Raw genomic sequence first — 20,647 nt, forward strand, 5'->3', positions numbered from 1 at the left:
AGACTGCTGGACGCCACACCGTCGCAGTTTCTTTGGTGTCACTGCGCACTGGTTTAACCCCCAGACCATGCAGAGATCTTGTGCTGCCCTGGCATGCAAGCGACTTAAAGGGACACATACCTTTTCTGCCCCGGCGTGTGCCTTAAATGACATTCACACAGAATTCAATATCAGAGAGAAGATCATTCGCACAACAACTGACAATGGATCAAACCTCCTGAAAGCCTTCAGAGTTTATGGACAGATTGACGAGAACAACAATCCTGAACCTGTAGGAGAGGGTGTGATGGAGAAGAGAACGTTGGTTGCCAAAATGATGACTATGATGAAGAAGAGGAAAGAGTTGAGGGTGTTGAATTTGTTGATACTGGAGCCCTTTTGGACGAAGTTGACTACTTGGAATACCAGCTTCCTGTCACAACTTTTAGGCATGACGAGGCAGGTGAACAGAGAGGAGGACGAAGAGGTGATGAGATGACGAGGAAGAAGGACGCAATCGCATGACGTCATGAAACCGGGGTTTAATTTGTGCAGAACGGGACAGGGAAGACATCCGAGACTTCGGTGAACATGTAACGCATCAAAGACCCAATGGCGAACAGAAACGAACAGGGTAGCTTTATACACTTAAACAGGTGAAAACGATTAGGGAACATTACTCAGGACAAGAGTGAAACTCCGGTCCTCTGATATAACCCACCTCCCAAAAAAATAGGAGGTGGGTTAATGCATTATAGTGCACTGTGGCCCCTTAGCTTTTGTCCTTATTGCCATTTTCCCCCCTTCCATTACTTTTACTTTTATCCTTTAAGTAGTTTTAAATCCAGTGTACTTGTCTGGCTTGGACGCAGAGGCGATGGCTGCTGCCTTGGAGCTGAAAGCGTAGTATTTCTCTTTGTGCTTCAGCACACCTGTATATTGAGTCCCTGAGAGGGGAAATGTGTCTTTTTGAAAGTATCATGTATTCATTGATAGAGCTTTAGTGACACCTCACCCACCGCTAGTATATGGTAACATGCAACGGGACGTGCATGATGTTTAAAAGGGGAGGGTGTAACCCAGTAGAAAGAGTCCCTCATTTCATTTAGGGATGGTGCAATTCATGTAAAGTGTATTTTTGTTTGTTCTGATTATTTAAAGTTATTTGGGTGCCTGTCAAGTTTTGCTTATTTGCTATTGGTCAGGCCACTCAGTACTGTATCGGCATTGCAGGAGAGGAGAAAGTCCCGCCCTCATTTATGTTAGCAGGTTAGTCAGCACAACGCAGCACCACGAGGAGCGCAAATGAGAGACCAATTTCGGTTGATGGTGGGAAAACAGTGGTTTAACACCAAAAACCAGTGTTAATAGAAATACCCAAAGCACCTGAGATAACCCAGAACCTGTGAATGTCTGTGTATGGACAGTCTTGGCTAGGTTTTTGTACCCATTGAGCCTTCCTTGGTTGTCAAAATTGAAAGCTGGATTTCTCTCCCTGACGAGGGGGATGGCGAGCCACTGGGAAAGCGGATATTCTTCACCAATCTGAGAGGGGACTTCTCCACTCCTGCTCTACCATACAAGTCACCGGTGTGGTAGGACGTGACCTGACGTCATTGACATTGACTGTTACCTGGGTGCACCTACTGACTATGACCTACTAGGATATAACACACTGACGGAGAAGAGAAATCTGAACAGAACCCGGCACTGTTGCATCTTAGTTGACAAGGAGAAAACTCAACTTGAGAAGGAAAAAGAGAGAGACTTTATTATCATTGGAAATTGTTACGAGTGAAATATTAAGTTATGGTTTTATAAGAGAGAATTTTTTTTTTTTTTTTTAATAGTGAATACCGTCTGTTTTTTATTTTTATTTTTTTATTTTATTTTCCTATTCTACATTTAAATATAATAGTAAATTCAACTGTCTCCCCATCTTTTTCCCCCTTGACTATCACATAGCACAGCATTTACCTCCACGAACCTCGGGACTCTGGTCCCCCACCTAGGTGAATCACCTGAGCTTGATCTTCCATGTACATATCTGCTATAGGGGTGGTTACATTCTTCACAGTGGTTACAAGAGCTTTAACATCCATGGGGTTTAAGTGCAAAGGCCCCTCTATAGCTAATAATAAGCCCATTTTTGTAGGTCCTGGTTTCCCTCCACGAAGACCCGCAAGGTAGATCAGGGGTTTTGGTACATTGCTGCTGCTGTCCTTTTTTGTCTGACGTGCAGCGTCTTTCGGAAGGTAAGTCTGGGTCGCATTGTCCCTTCTCATGTGGCTGAGGTTGGTCTGAGCGGGTCACTTTTTTGCGCAGGTTGGCCTGTACGGAAAATCGGAGATATTAAAGCTTAACTGAAGATACAGACTTTGTGTAGTCTTAACTATCATATTGAAATGCACGAACCTGCTGGATGTCTTTCCGATGGCTTTATACAGTAGATCCACTTAAAAAGCTTAACTCACCTTACCACTTGTAACCCCCAACACACCTTTCCCCCAAACCTTATTAAGGCAACATGTCTTCTTCAAGATGGTGGGTAATTCTACAACTAGCAATCCTAACTAAAACTGGGCACACAATGCATTCTGAAATAGAATTTAACAATGCTGCTCTCCACAAATCTGTGTGCAGGCATCGCACTAAAAACGGTTTCACCAGGAGCCCCTCTCCAGACTGCACTAAGGCAAAGTAGAATTTATCAGATGCCCTTATGCAGAGCGACAATCAGTAGGTACAGGGACAGCCTTCAGAGTTTATGGACAGATTGACGAGAACAACAATCTTGAACCTGTAGGAGAGGGTGATGGAGAAGAGAATGATGGTGGCCAAAATGATGAGGGTGTTGAATTTGTCGATACCGGAGCCCTTTTGGACAAAGTTGACTACTTGGAATACCAGCTTCCCAAGCACCACCACGGATGAGTCGTGCTTTGGCCCGGGCCTGAAGCCGCCAGTGCAGGACAGCCACCTCTCATCCTCCCCCCCTTTCATGGACCATTTTGTGTGGCACCTCCGCAGGTTGTGCATTTGAGGGGGAGTAATGTCATGATCCGGTCCGGCATGGGTGAGTTTCATTTTAGTCTTGTGCAATGTTCTCTGATCGTGTTCCCCTGTCTATAATTATATGAGTGTATAAAGCTGCCCTATTGTGTCTGTTCATCATTGGGTCATTGTTTGGTGATGGTTCCCCTGTCCTGTTTATTATGTATTAAAACCCTGTCTTGTGACGTTGTGCGTATGTGTCTTTCTACCTCGCCATGTCCAGCCATCGTGACACTGCACTTCTTTCAGGCCTTGAAAAACGCTTCTGAGAGATGCTTGCAGATCCAGAGCTGATAGCCGCAGCTATCATAGTACCCAAATTTAAGACCTGCTGGACAAGTGACGAAAATATCCTCAAAATTGGTAAATGTCTCACTTATTAACTTATTCTTACTTTTATGCTTTTACTTAATTAAAAGGCTTGAATTGATACTTCTACTTTAGCAAAAGTCTGATTAAACCCTAGCATCTATACTTCTACTTGAGTAATGACTATGAATACTTTTGACACCTCTGGTGTCCATGTTGGACTAATTTTGTACTCATATGCCACTTGTTTCAAAATGTTCACTGCAAACAGACAAACCACTCTTTTTGCTTTTTACAATAAACGAAAGGATCAAAACTTTGGAACACTGAAGATTTACAGATTTCCAAACGGCACGTCCCAACAATTATCTTTAGCTGAAAAGAATCCTGATCGGGTGTTTGCAACCTGAATTGCAAATGAATGCAGTGACGGAAACTTCGCTGACGTCACAGGCCGCAAGACGTCCAAAGGCTGACGTTCCGGCCGCGGTGCAGCGTGGGGGATGTAGCTCAGTGGTAGAGCGCATGCTTTGCATGTATGAGGCCCCGGGTTCAATCCCCGGCATCTCCAGGATGTGCTTTTTAAATTACAAGACGTGTTTATTTTGAGACGTATTTATTTGCGTAAATATCGCGCACGCTGTGTTTTAGACACAATAGACCGCTTATAAAACAATAGTAAGCGTTTTTTAGTCGATTTATGCAAATAGACGCACGTGACGACAGACGTTCCGTGTCCCACGTGACCCGCCTTTTTTTCTTGACGACGGTAACCAAGGACTGGATGTTTACAGAAATGTCGGCGGTCTGCTGGTCCCGCTAGATCGCCGTGTTAAACGCAGCTACTGCAGGCGGGTGTGGATTCCCCGTTCACCGGCACGCCAGCCACGTTTCTTCTGCTTCTCTTCGTTCTCGGACATGCAGCTTAAACATCTTAAGACGCTGCTAACGCCACAGGTAACCCAGCCGCTTACCGAAGCTAACCTACCCAGCTAGCCGATTCCCGTAAAGACTCGTACAACTATCAGAATGTTGCAGTCACGCTGTGGTTTTAATTTGGTTAGCCTGTTAGCACTCTTGGCTAATCTCTTTCGTGCAGTGAGGCAACAGAAATAAGGTTCTTTCTGGACTTTTCATTCTGCATCCACAGAACTTTGTCATTCTCTGTGTTTTGTGGATGTTGAATGAAACGTCTCTACATTAAAGAAAGAAAGTCCAGTTGCCACGACTCAACTTTCAGACAAATTCACCTGGATGACTGAGAATCTTCGCAGACATAACAACAGACGTTAAACCAGGAAAACATTTAGGCTTTTATAAAATCTGTAGTTTAACAAGTCTTTATGGCTTATCTTGTGTTCTACAGGTTGATTTTTTTGTTTCACCCCGTGCAATTTATTACATTTAAATTTGTGGCATTTGGCATACACCCCTATCCAGTGCAATTTACCACATGAAGTAATCAGTTCTGGTTCACTAGGACCCCAACCATGAATAGAAATCTTTTTATTCACTCGGTTGTAGTTTTTCTTACATAAGTCAGACTATAAGAATGTTACTAGTTAGACTAAGTATTCTCCAAAGAGAAAAGATGTTCTGTTCTGACCTTGAGGGGAAGTTTTCAAAGATGGGGCCAAGACAGGGAAGAGCCTTGTTGAGTGTCTTCCTCGTACCTTCAGCAGTGGAGGGACCAGAAAAGAAAAAGAAAGAAAAGCCACCTATTGGTGAAATAGGGGCAGCGGGTAAGGAAACTGACCCGTATTTAGAAGGTTCCAGATCGAGTCCCAAACTCAAACCACTGAGGTGCCACTGAGAAAAGCTACAGACCCCACACACTGCTACCGGGCACCTGTCATGGCTGCCCACTGCTCACCAAGGGTGATGGTAAAAAGCAGAGGACACATTTCGTTGTGTCACCGTGTGATTTGCTGCAGTGTTTCACAATGACAATCACTTTCGTTTCACTTCTATGCCACAAAATATGATTTGACTATGTAACCTTATAGGATGGAGCTGCAAAAGTCACTTGCATGGCGTGGGCCCCAAATAATGCAAAATTTGCTGTGTGCACTGTGGACCGTGTGGTGCTTTTGTATGATGAGCAAGGAGAGAAGCGGGACAAGTTTTCCACAAAGCCTGCTGACTCAAAGGTGTGTCCTAGTGTGTTTCCCTCTTGTCCTTTGAATAAACCCCAGTGCTGCAGTGACATTCTGTGTTCTTAACCTGATTTAGTTCAGCAAGTTATTTATCTTTCAGTTTGGAAAGAAAAGCTATGCTGTGAAGTCCATGGCGTTTTCACCTGACTCCACCAAAATAGCCATCGGTCAGACAGACAACATCATCTATGTGTACAAAATAGGAGAGGAATGGTAAGAGTCTCATCAACTTCTTTTCTAATCATCCTCTACTCATAATCATATTATTATATAAAAACTTTTTTTTTTCTCACAGGGGTGACAAAAAAGTAATTTCTAACAAATTTGTGCAGACAGTAAGTATCTAAGATAACGGAATGCAATAGAATACAGAGATTATGGTTATAATGCTGTGTATTTCATTTTAAGACTTTTTTTAAATCCTAATTTTATAGAGTGCAGTTACTTGCTTGCTTTGGCCAGTAGAACACACAATCGTTTTTGGATTATCGGAAGGAAAGGTACATTATTCTGCTATCTTTGCTTAATGTTCTAATGTAAATTCTTTTCATTGAGTCTTTTTTCCCCTCACTAGGTCAGAATAGCCAATACGAAAACACACAAGTCGTCCACAGTTTATGGAACAGAGTCATATGTGGTTTCACTGACCTCAAAGTATGTGTTTATACTCCATTATTGGTTTGTGTAATTGTCTTTGATCTGAAATCTCTTTCTGTCACATGACGTATAATAAGTGATAATACCCTATCGCTCTGTTAGTGTTTCGGGAAAGGGGATCCTGTCGGGCCATGCAGATGGGACCGTGGTGCGATACTTTTTAGATGACGAAGGAACCGGGGAGTCTCAGGTATTCTTCAATTCACTGGGATTCATTGGTGGAAAGGCAAGTGTCAGATGGCAGTGGGGTGAATGGTGCTCTTACCCTGTGCACTTTTTAAGGGCAAGCTGCTTACACACCCTTGTCCGCCTTACGCTCTGGCCTGGGGTGCCAGCAGCATTGTTGTGGCGGGATGCGATAAGAAGATTGTGGCCTATGGGAAGGAGGGCAGTGTCCTGCAGACATTTGACTATAGCAGGGTCCCATCGGAGAAGGAGTTCACCGTGGCTGCCACCAGCCCCAGCGGACAGTCCGTAGTTCTGGGGAGCTATGACCGGTAAGCTCGAACCTTCATTTCTTTAAACGTCAGAACTCATCACTGTGGTCTCCTTTCAGGTGCTTGCTCAAAAATTATTCATATGCGACTAACAAGTATTTTCACCACATGATTCGCATTCGTATTTTTTTCAATAATTATACATCCATGCTCTGGATCGTGTTTTATTTTTTTGTTGTCTAGAAACATATCAGTTGCATATCACCTTCAGGTATGTAATCTTCAGGCTACTTGCATATATAGAGGGTTCATGAAAATGTTGATGTACAAGGTTTTGGATCCACAGTGATTTAACCTCACGTCCACAGGAATCAAACAACCATCCCATGCGTGTGTTCCATGTAGTCACTGCATTATTGAAATATAGTTACCTAATAATAATGATATAGATAATAAAAACGAGTCTAGGGCTTTGATATATCATGCAATTTATACAGCAAGCACTTTACATGTCATGTGGATAGTCTGTGTGTTTATGATTTCCAGGTTAAGAGTTTTCAACTGGAGTCCTCGCAGAGGTGCTTGGGATGAAGCTTCTCCTAAAGAGATTCCTAATCTTTACACTATCACGGCTTTGGCCTGGAAACGGGATGGTTCTCGGCTTTGTGCAGTGAGTATTCCAGACTGAATCTTCAACAACAACAAAAAAGTGAACCTACCACACCAGACCTTATAGGTGTAACCCTTTTCGTTGTTTCTAATGCGGTGTAACAACAGGCCTCTCTTTTCAGGGTACGCTCTGTGGTGGGGTGGAGCAGTTTGACTGCTGCTTGCGGAGAAGCATCTACAAGAACAAATTTGAGATGACCTACGTGGGCTTGAGTCAGGTAACCTGAATGGATCACAAGGAAGCTGACAGGGCAGCGATTATTTCCCCCCACTGGGCCCTTAGAATAGACTCAACATGTTCCTTCACAGGTGATAGTGAAAAACCTCTCCACCGGCTCCCGGGTGGTGCTCAGGTCACATTATGGCTATGAGATTGACGAGGTGAAGATTATGGGCAAGGATCGGTATCTGGTGGCACACACAACTGATACCCTGCTACTGGGAGATCTGGTTTCAAACAAGCTGAGTGAGGTAAGAGTAAAACACCTCTAACACACTTGCATCCAAATATCCACTTTATCTGGCAACTCTGACACTATATGTGTTTGCACAGTACCAGTCAATAGTTTGGAGGTACCAACTCATTTATAGGTCTTGCATTTTTTACATTACAGAACAAAACAAGACACAGGACTATGATATAACACATGTGAGCAGGGAGCTTTTGCTGTGATGGCAGCATTTCACACTCTTGGCTACTTTCAACCACATTAAGTTTGACAACAGGGATGGTTTTCTAACAGTCCTGAAGGTTTATGCTGAACACTTTCTTATAATTCACTCATGTTAATCAGCATCTCATGAAGTGGCTTTGGATGATGACTATAGTGAACAAAGCAGCCATGAAGGTAAAAAGAAGTGACTGATAAAACAGATCATCAAAGATAAATCACTTTCTCCTGCTGCAAAAATATTAAATATGTTTCCTGCATTGTATTCTTTAAAATGGCCTCCATCTTAGTCTCCATACCTATCACACAGTAGGTGCATCCAAACGTTTGACTGGTAGTGTATATGATTGATGTTTAGCTTTATGATCTGAGGTATGCCAGCCTATTAATAAATCATTAAAATACTCTATTGCAACCAAATATGGGAATATTGCCCTTAATCCTATTAGTTTTATTATTAGAAATATGGACCAATGCAATTAATTTTTCTAACCTTTCTCATCATATTAAGAAATACTCAGAATCAGTCATTTGCAAATATTCAGGCAATGGTGCAGAAAGATTTTTTTAATCTTTCGAATGACTAATTCATTCCATTTTGTTCTGAAAGTAAAATTGCTTCATGTTTATACCCTGTTAAAAAGGAAGTTTCTATGGAACTCCACTACTTGTGTGACCTGCCTTTTGTAGGTCACAGGCCCCACCTCTGTGTGGAAATAATTGAGTGCTTGTGTGGCAGAGTTGCAGATTATGCTATTCCAAGTTCCAGGGGCCTGTTTAAAAAAGCTCTAATTAAAAGTTGAAGGGCTGTCACGGTTCAGTGTGCTAATACATGTCTAATTGAGACTTTTCAAGGAGCTTTTACTGGAGACCGAGTGCCATTCAAAATGACAGACATGATAATGGCGGCAGCCCTGGCTGAGGCGTCCAACTGTGTGAATGTGTGCGCATATGCGATTAAAGTAATGGAGTGGAAGGAAGGACTTTGAAAACATGCCTTGTGCTGGCAAAGACAACAAAATAAATCATCTTCATTGATTTTTCAGGTGGCATGGCAAGGCTCAGGAGGGAACGAGAAGTTCTTCTTTGAAAATGAAATGGTACTAAACCTTATTTTCAGCCGCTGGGGATGCACGTGACAGTGTGTTTCTTGGTGCCGGTCCCAAGCCCAGGCCAATGGGGAGGGTTGTACCTATTCAGGATTTTACATAAATACATAGATGGAAACAAGAAGGAACCACTGGTTAGTTATCTGTATCTTGAAGGGGAGAGGCTAACTTCCCTTTTTGTTAGTATGGAAGATCATAGATCATAGTTTGCCAAATTGGGCTCCTCAATGCCACAAGCAGTTTCGCTCAAAAATTTCAAATAAAAAAACGGCACAATCTGGCAAAAATGAAACAGAATCCCATCAATTCTGATTGGTGAATGAGTGAATCAATCCATTGATGAACCATAGCAATCATCTTAAGCATTAAGAAATATTCCCCATTTGTGTTTAAATGTTTTACCTTGCTTTTGTTTCCAAACCTAGCGTACAAAAACCTAGCGTACAAATCCTTAATTTAAAAAAACAGCGTTTTCTGTAAAATAAAAAGTGTGTGTGTGTGTGTATGTGTGTATTTTGTCACTTAACTGACTGTGTGTTGGTAGGTGTGCATGATTTTTAACGCCGGAGAGCTCACTCTAGTGGAGTACGGCTCTAATGAGGTCCTGGGGTCTGTGAGAACTGAGTTTATGAATCCACATCTGATCAGGTCAGTTAAAACCTTTTCCACCTCTTCACTGGACGGCGCGTGTGTGTCCTTGTCCATGTGTGTGAGTGCGTTTGAACTGTAAACCGTCTTCCACCCACAGCTTTTTGTGAGAGATTTATTACTCGCCACCAGACGGCGCCTTTGAGCCACTGTTCGCACTTCACTCCCCCATTTACATGCCCTGCTTATGCAGCCCAGAGTGTTTAGCATACAGCTGTCATGTCAGGCTTCTGCGAACGCTCTTAGTCACTACAAATCAATATTAATGTATTCAGCCTGTCAGTTTTTATCAGAATTTCTTGTAATGAAAGTGTTCCTGGCTGTGTGCCCTTCTCTCTGGGGCGATCAGTGTTTACACACACGTGTGCTTCACCCACAGCGTTCGGCTGAACGAGAGAAAACAGAGAGGGGTGGAGGAGAATAAGAAGTTAGCCTACCTGATCGACATCAAGACCATTGCCATTGGTGAGTTCTTCACTTGGCCTGCTGGTAAACATGAATTATTTCTCCCTTCTGGTTTAAACCTCAGGAATCAGCACCATGTAATTCGTATTATTCAGTAACCACGTGTAATAAATGCAGTTACTACATGGAATGTTTTTTTTTTTTTTAGAGTTAATGGGTTCATTTAATTATACTAGATTCCGTTTTAATTTAATCTCTGTGGGTTGCATAAATACATAATTTAAATAATTCAGATTTAAATTGCATTTGAACCAGATGATCTTAATATTTATATTACCTATAATCAAATGTTCAGAAAGCAGGTGCCTGTGACAGATAAAAAAGGAAGGTTGAACTCCTAAAATCCTTTTCCAGTGACAGGTCTGCCAGCCTTGCGTCATCCATCAGAATCTTGTGTCATATTGAGGAGCTGGGGGTGCTTGTTCCCCTGAACCACTGTGCTTCATCGATTTTCATTCCAGCAGTGATGATTATCGTTTAGTCACAATCATTTTGTTGTTTTAGTCATTAATTGCTTACCAAGCAAAGGTCAGTCGCAAAAAAAAACTTGAGATATTACTCATGTTTCAAATGACTCTGGTTGCAGGAAATGGGTGTTAACGATGGAATATCTGCATAAATAAAGAGAGGCACGTTATCAGCAACGATAAGTCTTGAGTTCCAATGGAATGCTGTGTTCACAAATGCAAATCTGTCAATAAAAGCTACTTTTATTAATAGTTAACCCCATTTTATAATTATGTTAGTGCTGCCTTAAATAGTTGCACTGATTATAGAAGCAATAAATCGTCAATATCTGTTACAGCAAAAAATATGGGTTTAACTACATCATTTTTTTTCTTAATTTGTCAATGACTATATATTATTAATTTAGAATTTTTTTAATATTCAACAATGTGCATTTTGTAATGATAACCCTCGGCGTCCAGCATGAGGTGGGTGCAACCACGCCCCCTCTTGATTCCTCACTTGTTTCCCTTCTTTTAAAGAGTGCCTGCAAATCTGTCATTGTCACTGTGTGTGCATAGTACCTGTTGTGTGAGGTGTGTGGACTTTTTTTTTTTTTTCTTGACCCTGGCCAGTAACACAGTTAACAAAGGAAAGTGTGTATGTGTATCTGTGCTGTCATCATTCGCTTATTTTATTTTTTATTTTTGTTTTTTCTTGCTTAACTTGGAAAATGGAGAGAGAGAAAAAGAGAAGGTGGACAGACAGTCAGCATAAAGGAGAGGGTGGAGGAGTAACAAAAAATGGGGTGGGGGGCTTGGAGAAGGATAGGGAACATTGCCTTGTAATTTCCTCTTGTGTGGCCACGGGGAAGTCCCAGTGTGGTCCACGCCAACCTGTTGGTCTGTGTTTGTGTAACTCAGGGATCTTGGGTCTTGGTGTGTCTGTTCATGGTGTTGAGGTGTTGTGTTGTTCAGATGTGGTGCGAGTATGGAGCTTTCCCTTTTCCAGGTTCCACTTGCCCTTTCCCAAAGATTGTCCAGTGTAAAACAGTAAACTTTTTGTATTCCACCTGTGCTTGGACCTCCTGTTCCTTGTTGTCTTGACACATTTCCGGTTCTTTTCCATAGGAAATAAGGACATTTCCAAAGTTGTTTATACTTTATTTACATACAATTATATATTATACTTTCAGACAATTATATATTTTTAAATCATAGAATGAACAAGAATTAAAATCAGCTCATTCCTCTGTAAATTTGGCGAAATATCATATATGACCTCTCTATATATGTATGAGTTTTTTCTTTTTATATTTGGATGCTAGTTAGTTGTAGTTAGTATATATATTTGTTATATTTTTAAATTGCGGTGTGAGTATTGCAGTATGTGAGGTGCACTTGTGTTTAAACGGACCCTGAAATGACCTGTCTTCTGAGAGATGAGCCTGAGGGGGCGGCAGAGAGCCGGCATTGGGCTCCCGCCCTGAGCACCATCTGCTGCTCGTACTGTCCACTTTCTCTGCTAATTAAGTCCAGGCATGTCTTTCTGTCTTTTTTTTTTTTTTTTTACCCCTTCTGTTTTTCAGGTGGCGAAAATGAGCAAATACTTTCATCCAATTTATTTTCCCGCTGACTGACCTGCTTGAAAAGTGTAAATTGGAAAAAATAAAAGTTACTTTCCATTTTTCTTTTTTTGTTCCTCTATTGTTTATGTTTTATGCCCCCTGCACGATTAATGTTGCAGATCAAAATTCCGACATCTGACAGTGATTCGTGGGAAAGCCATAGATTTGTTTGTTGGGTGATTTGGGCCGATGCGGTCGTTCAGAATGGAAATGGAAAAGTCTCTATTTTTCAGCCGTGTCTGCAGCTCTGTTCCTGTGTGTTCGGCCTCCTGTAATCCCTCCTGCTCCATTGTATATCACATCTGCCAAGGCAGAAAAGTGATATTCCTCTTTTCTCACTCTGACTACAAATGATCTTCCTTGTCCGACACGGCACATGCTACTGTAACAAAGAGCCTCCCTTCTCTCCCATTTTACTGTCCTTGGCCATCTCACCCACTCCTCTCTCTCTCTCACTGTTTTTTCTCAGTTGATCTGTCTGCTGGCTTTAATTTGGGAACTGTAAGCCATGACTCCAAAGTGGATTGGCTGGAACTGAATGAGACTGGCCGAAAGCTGCTCTTCAGGGACAAAAAGCTGAGGGTGAGTGAGACACTGTTCTGGTGCAGCCACCACCCCTCCCCACTTTCTCGAATATGCACGCATGTAGTGACCAGTCCTCAGTGACACATGGATTGATTTATGAAAGAAATCATTGTATCACTACACAAATGCATGCATGAATGTTGTCAGGAAGTCAGGGTTCCTGGAATTCCATGGAATTTGAAAAGAGAATGTTCTAGGCCTTGAAAAGTTTTGGAGTATGAAATGAACATACATACTTTCCAGAGTCCAGCATTGCCAGATCCAATCTTTACATACAACATTGCCTAAAATATTCAATAACTTACTCGGTCAATCTTGAAAGTAAGGAAAGGTTGTTAAATGTGTGCTTTCAGCATTAACAAAAAAAACAAACAATTAGGCTTTATGAGTCAAAAGCTATGCAAAATTATTGGCACATTTAATAGCACAGTATGCTACTATATAATTGTTGCTAAATCGAGTGTGATACTGAGGTTTGAGGTTTTCTGGATGGTAGTGTGGCTGCATGATTCTTGTTCAAATGAGCTTAAATGTGACAGTCAGATGGATTAATAACTATTGAATATAAATGTAAAACTTAGCTAAGACCATTCTGAACTCATGATAGCATTATGTATTACTTTTGTTTCATTTTGGTGGCTTCTGTGTGCATGGCTGTGTGGCTGGGAATGTGAGAACTGGTAAGGGAGCGTCCCTCTGTTATGTCCCTGCAGCTGCATCTGTATGACATTGAGAGCAGTGTGAAGACCACCGTCCTCAGCTTTTGCTCCTACGTGCAGTGGGTGCCAGGCAGTGATGTAGTTGTGGCCCAGAACCGGAGCAACCTGTGTGTTTGGTATAACATTGACAGCCCTGAAAGAGTCACAATGTTCCCCTTGAGGGTGAGAAAACTCTCTCTCTCTCTCTCTCTCTCTCTATCTCTCTGTCTCTCTCTCACACACACACACACACACACACACACACAATAATAATAGATTTTTTGTATTTGAACCCATTAAAATTTTGATGAATTAACAGTGTCAACCTACACTAAAAATGTCACATCTTAAGTACGTTGGGACATGTTGAATGATAAGACATCACCTCCATTTTGCACTGTAATGTTTAAAGGTTTCTGTTGTCACTTATGATGAACATCTTGGACAAGCTCATGATCTTGTGTTTTATCCATTTTCTTGTTAGCTATTATTCTCTTTGAGCATATTTTATGCAGTTATAACCAGTAATGAAAATGAGTCTCTGGACTTTAATCCCCATCACTGTCAGTACAAATTCTTTAACACATTTGGTTTTTGGTGACATATTTGGTCTGTGCTGGCTTTAACTCTTCTCCTGTGTCTGTTTTCTGATAGGGGGATATTGTAGATCTGGAGAGGTCAAATGGGAAGACGGAAGTAATAGTTGCGGAAGGGGTCAATACCGTGTCCTACACCCTGGATGAGGGTCTGATCGAGTTTGGAACCTCTATAGACGATGGAGATTATTACAGGTTGGGCTGGATATTAAGACAGTTTATGTAGTAAAACTATGAATAAGCTTCTGAAATCTTAAATGCTCCATTCCAATTTACTACTCAAATCCATTTTTATTGTGCTGTGCAGACTATTGTAGTTATCTTGCACTGCACAAGGCTACTTTTGACACACACATGTCGTTGTTAATCCAGTTTTCATCCTTGCAACATTTGGAACCCCCCCAAAAAGCAGGTCTAGAGTGATAGAGTTAGAATTTTAGTAATCCAGAACCTTGGAGTAGATTTATTTTTTTTCTACCTGAAATATTTTGGGTACATAGTAAGGATGCCACTCAGTGCTTGGCATGGTGAAGGTAGTCCCTTGGGCACCTTCAGGACACTCTAGTGAAATTATATCTCCCAACTGTCTTAGTAATGCTTGGATATATTATAGAAGGACCTGCAGACCGTTGCTGGGTAACAGGATGTCTGAGCTGACTTCTGTGATCCTTATTGGAAAAAGAAAATGACCTGACAACGTTTTATATTAGGGTATAATGAGATTAAATATACATCATGGTAGACACTTTTTTTTTTGTTAAACATATGACACGCCATTTCCTGTGAGAAATCAGAACCCCATTAAAAGTCCCAAGATTTTCACTTAGGCTGACATTGCATTTCCTTTTATTGGTTGCTTGTTTGAAAAGACCCAAATAAGAAAAATGAAAACATGCACAACCGAAAAACATATCTGGGTCACATATTAAAGTATGTGCACTCTGATTAGCATGCGTTTCTTTCTGTGAGGAAGGTTTGTCACGTACTCTGTGGTTCGCATTTGTTCTTTTCGGTTGCTTTGTGAGTCACATAGTTTGTGATTGTGTGTGTGTGTGTGTGTGTGTGTGAAAGAGAGAGACTCTTGCCCATTTATGTCTGTTTATTTTGCTGTTGTGCAACCTGAGTGTGTCTTTATGTGGCTTTTATGCATGTGAGTGGGTTCTGCATTTATGCATGTTTTTGTGTGTGTGCGCGTGTGTGTGTGTGTGTGTGTGTGTGCTAGTACGTTGACATTTTTGCTTCTCTCAGGGCCACAGTGTTCCTGGAAACCCTGGAGATGTCTGCAGAGACTGAGGCCATGTGGAGGACTCTGAGTAAGCTTGCCCTGGAGGCCCATCAGCTCCACATCGCAGAGAGGTCAGCAGAGACATCGCCATGACAACCGAACCCCATTCCAACCCCCCTGATTCCCCTGTCATCTTATTCGTTTTTAGTGATGTCATACTGTATATTTTTACTCAAGAAAAGCAAACAAACTGAACCCCGTTCACTTGTCTACTTCAGTTTAACATGCAGAAATGTCGTCTCACAGCTGGAAACCAGCTCTGTGTTTTCTAAAAATGATATTTTAGTGATTTGTTGCTGAAGGGCTTAAAACCCCCCCCACACAGAATAACATTTCATACAAAGGCAGTAAATGGCTCACCCCCTGCCGTTGGAATCGCATGGTACGTTAAAGGATGCCTTCCTCCAGAACCGATACGGAGCCACTGGGGTTCTGACTTAAAAACAGGCAGCGATGAATTTCTCGTCTTTTAAAAAGTTCACTCTGAACTTGCTGTGGCTTTAATAATGCAAAAAATGGATGATTATGTATGGGTTGATTTGCATGAATCGTGCGGTGAGGTGATAAAAAAAGAACTGCTGTGTTTAGAGGAGAGAATGTAAATGAACTAGAGGCAGCAGAGAGTCGAGCAGCATGAGTCAGGTGGTCTGTGTAATGATGCAATTTCATAGAAAGACCTACACATCATTATTATTACTTTTTTAAAAAATGGAACATGGAAAGTAATACTATATTATTCAGATGACTGACAGATTAGACAAGATAGATCAGGTAGAACATCAGTCCACCTCAACCCAATGATTTTCTCTATCGGGTCCATTACAATTTTCATAGTACATGATTCTTAGATTCAGAATGCATGTAACCAGATTTTTTGTTTTAAATGAGAAGGCAGTTGGCTGTTTGTGACAATTCAAACATTTACATTTTTTTAATATTTTGTGTTATAGATGCTTTGCCGCATTAGGAGATGTCTCCAAAGCCCGGTTCCTTAACCAGACCAACAAGATTGCGGACACTGTGGCAAAGGAAACTGTATGTATTTGTACGGTATTATTTGTACAGTATTATTTTTGTTCTTAATTCGTTCTTATTTTGTAGTCTACTTTTTCCTCAGTCTAGTGTGTGTGTGTGTGTGTGTGTGTGTGTGTGTGTGTGTGTTGGCACCTCCTGTCCACAGCCTGCACAAATGTCTGCTTTACTCAGTAAAACTCATACATATACATACTGTGCACACGCATTTAGATTAATACACAGTAGGTATGTAGCTGCAAGGTTTTATATCATATTCCTGTTCCAAGGTGGAATAACTCTATTATAAGTGGCTGATTTATTTATTTAAGTTATTTATTTAATCTGCTGCAAAGTCTTTTCAAGCATTTAATATTTAATATGTTTCCTTCAGCTTCAGATGAATTGTCTGACCTTGTATTTAAAATCAAGACTTTTTATTTTTATTTATGCTGAACGTGGCACACTGTCTGGGATCATTGAGTGTAAATGCTGTAGAATTAACATTGTTCGAAATTAGAAGGTGTGATGCGATTGTTACGTGATCCGCTGCCAGATCGGGACAGCACAGTTGCAGCAAGTGGCCAATCATGCTCTGTGAAATCTGCTGCCCTGTAGGCTTTCGCTCTCAGTTCCGCTCTGCCTGATTGATTTGATTCCAACCGCAGCTCCATTAATCAGGTTTAGCTCAGCAAGGATGAAATAAATGGCCCAGAAACCGGCTCTCGGGGTTGTGATTATAAGTCCCCTGTTTAGAAATTCAAAGAGTCAAAATTAGCACAATGTATCAGACAGTAAGCACAATGATCAGTCCAGGCCTTCATCCATGTATGGAAATGTGCCTGAATATGTAATCCTGGCTTATTATAATGAGGCTGATCTGTTGTTTTCTGTGGTGTGATGGAATGGCTTTTCTTTCAGGGCGGAGATGGCACAGAGCACTATCAGGTCAAAGCACGTCTGGCCATGCTGGACAAGAACTATAAGTTGGCAGAGATGTATTTTCTGGAGCAGGTAAAATGCTTTAACTTACAGTACAGTAAAATATAAAATTATATTGCCTATAGCATACTGTGCTTAGCTCTTGTGAATGTAGACGTTCTTGTGCAGCAATTATCTTCAAATTGTGCATCCAGTTGTATCTTGAAAGGTCTCTACAAAGACCAGAAGGCTTCCAGATGCTGTGCAGTAACATTCTTACCCTTTGAAACTCACTTGAGAATTACCTTCTGAAGTTACAAGTTACCTTAGAATCATATTAATCATACCTATTCTGAATTATGAAAATATTTACCATTAATATGAGTTCCCGTAGCCTGCCTATGGTCCTGCAGTGGCTAGATATGGCAATATGTATAAAGAGTGCTTCAACGTTCAAAGAGCGGCAGCTTACTTGGTCTGATCTGGAATTTGTGCCCTTATATCGTCATAACGGGAAAAGTTAGCTCCTGTTTCTCATGCTTTTTCTGGGCAGAGAATTTCCTGCCCCTCCCTTAAAAAAGTAACTCCACAGAGTTACGTGCGAAGCATTGCAGTTGCTTGGTTTTAGTTCTGTCATGTCAAACAGTGGGTTAATTTTTTTTTTTTTTACTAAAAAAAAAAAAACACAGGCACAACTTCTTGTCTGTGCCAAACATTGTGGTTGGTGAATGCTGTTGACAAATGCCCGCTCACTTCTATAAGCTGCTCACTTCTACGTCCTGCCTCATTACCATTTAAAGCTACAGAAATCTCATTGTGGGACAGTATAAAAGTGGCTGTAATTCTGCACCAAGGCTGACATTTGGAAATTGACTTCAGACACAGTAATAGGGGACCACTAACACCAATATAAAAGCAAAAAATGTTCATAATAGGGAACTTTTAATGTTACACTAGTGTCCTATGCAACCATCCTGGAAAGTGCAAGCCAGAACAAAACATCAGCTGTTGCTTGGGAGCAACTTAATCAGAGATTAATCTATTATATCACACAATCTAAATGTTAAGTTTTACATAAAAGTTTTTTACAATGACTTTTTTGCTGCAGCTCCCACAGCTTCCTTGTGCTAATAACCACAGCACACCAATGCCATTTTCTCACAGAATAGCACAGCCTTCTTATTGCTTTGTTTCTTCTATTCCCCCCAGAACGCCATTGATGAGGCAATGGAAATGTACCAAGAGCTCCACATGTGGGACGAATGTATAGCCGTTGCAGAGGCCAAGGTGACAACTGCTCATAAAATGCACTTGCTTCTGGTTGGTTATCTGTTTAGTTGTAAAAGGTGTCAAAACTGCACATGTGATGACACATCACAGGTTGTACTCCAGGAGGAGGTGTCTTTTTTTGTTATATTAATTGGGGGAATATGGTACTAGTAATAGTAGTTTTTAATAAATTGTTAATATTGCTGGTTGCTTATGGTTTCAAAACAATGGGTTGTATTGATTAAGTTAAATATTATTGGAACTTGCTTCAAATACCCAGTTTTAGCATTTATGAGGAATTCTTCTTATACCTCCGTCTGGTGCCGTTAGGGTTCACCAAAGTGGATCAACAGTTTTACGCTGGATGCCTTTTCTAATGCAACCCTCCCCATTAACCCAGGCATAGGACCGTCACCAAGAAATACATGTCAAGTGCATCCCCAATGCATGTGCCTTTTTTGTTCAGGTTGTACCAGGCTGGTACAACACAACCCAAAACGAGTCAAATGCCTGCAGACATTGTGTTACATTTTTAATATTATATGTTGACATAAAACTTGCTGTTACCTTTCTGATGTGTGTGTGTGTGTGTGTGCTTCTAGGGCCACTCAGAGCTGGACAACATTCGACGCAGTTACTACGCTTGGTTGATGGAGACCAATCAGAACGAAAAGGCTGGTGAGGTGAAGGAGAGTGAGAGAGACTACACGGGCGCCATCAACCTCTACTTGAGTGCGGGACTTCCTGCCAAAGCTGCACGATTGGCCATGAGCACAGATGAGCTTGTCTCCAATGGCGACATTATCAACCGGATCGCTTCTGCCCTCATCAAGGGAGAATTCTATGAGAGGGTGGGTCTAACATAAATATTACTGTATACTGTGTGTGTGTGTGTGTGTGTGTGTATATAGTGTGTTTATGTACTGTAAGGCTGTTCTAGTTTCAGTGGGGCTTACATTTATTGTGAGCCAGGAGGCAGTCCTGTAGCTGGCAGTGTGCTGTGTTCATCTCAGCCCTAATTAAGACCTATCTCAGGGCTGTGGGGTGCTGCTCCTCAACACGTCTGGAAAGGTGGCTTCTGTTTTAATAAGGGATGAGCGAATGGCGGTGTCAACTGTTTCTGTCTTTTACCTTATCCTGCCTCTCTCTTTTGCTTAGTTGACAGAATAGTTTCAGGCTGAGAGGGTGAAACTGCTTGTTTGAAACTTTGCAGGCAGGCGACTTGTTTGAGAAGATAAGGAACAACCAGAGGGCGCTGGACTGCTACCGCAAGGGCAATGCATTCAGAAAGGGTGAGAAGCTGTCTTACACCCAACAGCTTTGCATACTGAATGTGAGAGAGCGCTGGACTTACATGTACATTTACACTTTATATATAGATCAGTAGGCAGAACAGCGCTTTTTAGATTGAGGCTGACAAGACCACAACCCAATATCTTTTACCCCCATAAAAGCTATTAGTATTTTCCTCTGTTGCATGCATCATCCAATGGCCTCTGTTCATTATGTATCATTGGTTTGGCTAATGGAATTAAGTTCTTAAACGAGTTCACAAAATTGTTCCCTGTCTGTTGCAATACATTGCCATCACCATATAGCAATAAAGAGTGTGCAATATTAATATTGGTGGTATATGTCAAAGAAACATATCCCCATGAATGCAGAATGAAACTTTTCCCAACAGAACCTATAGAACCTCACACAGCCTCTGGCATCTGTGAGCCTTCAGTCAATATAAAAACCCCACCATACAATAAGACATATGACTACGTCCGCGATAACGATGACATCACAATACTGTTGACTCTGATAATCAGTAAGCTACAGTACATTGTATTTGATACAATACGATGATTTAACAGAAGAAAAAAACTCATCAATCATACATCTGCTATGACATCAGTTTCCTGCACACAGATTTCAATTTAAACTTGTAACAATCTGTAACTAATTATTTACTAATTTTTCTGTGCCACCCGTTACTTTTCAATGAGCTGAATTTGATAATGTTTTATTTGATTTCATGTTTCATAGCGGCAGTTCAATTCTATATG

General features: G+C 41.2%; 1 protein-coding gene and 1 non-coding gene across 2 annotated transcripts in view; both read left to right on the forward strand.

Annotated features, from left to right (window-relative positions):
- Nucleotides 1-3,841: 3,841 nt before the first annotated feature.
- Nucleotides 3,842-3,913, forward strand: trnaa-ugc (transfer RNA alanine (anticodon UGC)). The gene has a single exon. It is a non-coding gene; the product is annotated as a tRNA-Ala (tRNA).
- A 347-nt stretch (nt 3,914-4,260) lies between these two features.
- ift172 (intraflagellar transport 172) overlaps nt 4,261-20,647 on the forward strand; it is a 33,791-nt gene continuing 17,404 nt past the window's right edge. Inside the window, exons 1-23 of the mRNA XM_028953144.1 lie at nt 4,261-4,299; nt 5,349-5,492; nt 5,599-5,711; nt 5,794-5,833; nt 5,933-5,998; nt 6,073-6,152; nt 6,258-6,345; nt 6,438-6,652; nt 7,139-7,262; nt 7,384-7,479; nt 7,571-7,732; nt 8,979-9,032; nt 9,586-9,689; nt 10,069-10,154; nt 12,698-12,810; nt 13,527-13,694; nt 14,166-14,302; nt 15,356-15,463; nt 16,343-16,427; nt 17,325-17,417; nt 18,534-18,611; nt 19,196-19,444; nt 19,807-19,885. Of these exons, the coding sequence (XP_028808977.1) occupies nt 4,261-4,299; nt 5,349-5,492; nt 5,599-5,711; nt 5,794-5,833; nt 5,933-5,998; nt 6,073-6,152; nt 6,258-6,345; nt 6,438-6,652; nt 7,139-7,262; nt 7,384-7,479; nt 7,571-7,732; nt 8,979-9,032; nt 9,586-9,689; nt 10,069-10,154; nt 12,698-12,810; nt 13,527-13,694; nt 14,166-14,302; nt 15,356-15,463; nt 16,343-16,427; nt 17,325-17,417; nt 18,534-18,611; nt 19,196-19,444; nt 19,807-19,885 (2,521 nt within the window). The remainder of the gene's footprint in view (nt 4,300-5,348; nt 5,493-5,598; nt 5,712-5,793; nt 5,834-5,932; nt 5,999-6,072; nt 6,153-6,257; nt 6,346-6,437; nt 6,653-7,138; nt 7,263-7,383; nt 7,480-7,570; nt 7,733-8,978; nt 9,033-9,585; nt 9,690-10,068; nt 10,155-12,697; nt 12,811-13,526; nt 13,695-14,165; nt 14,303-15,355; nt 15,464-16,342; nt 16,428-17,324; nt 17,418-18,533; nt 18,612-19,195; nt 19,445-19,806; nt 19,886-20,647) is intronic.

Source organism: Denticeps clupeoides, chromosome 14, assembly GCF_900700375.1.
Source record: "Denticeps clupeoides chromosome 14, fDenClu1.1, whole genome shotgun sequence".
NCBI lineage: Eukaryota > Metazoa > Chordata > Actinopteri > Clupeiformes > Denticipitidae > Denticeps > Denticeps clupeoides.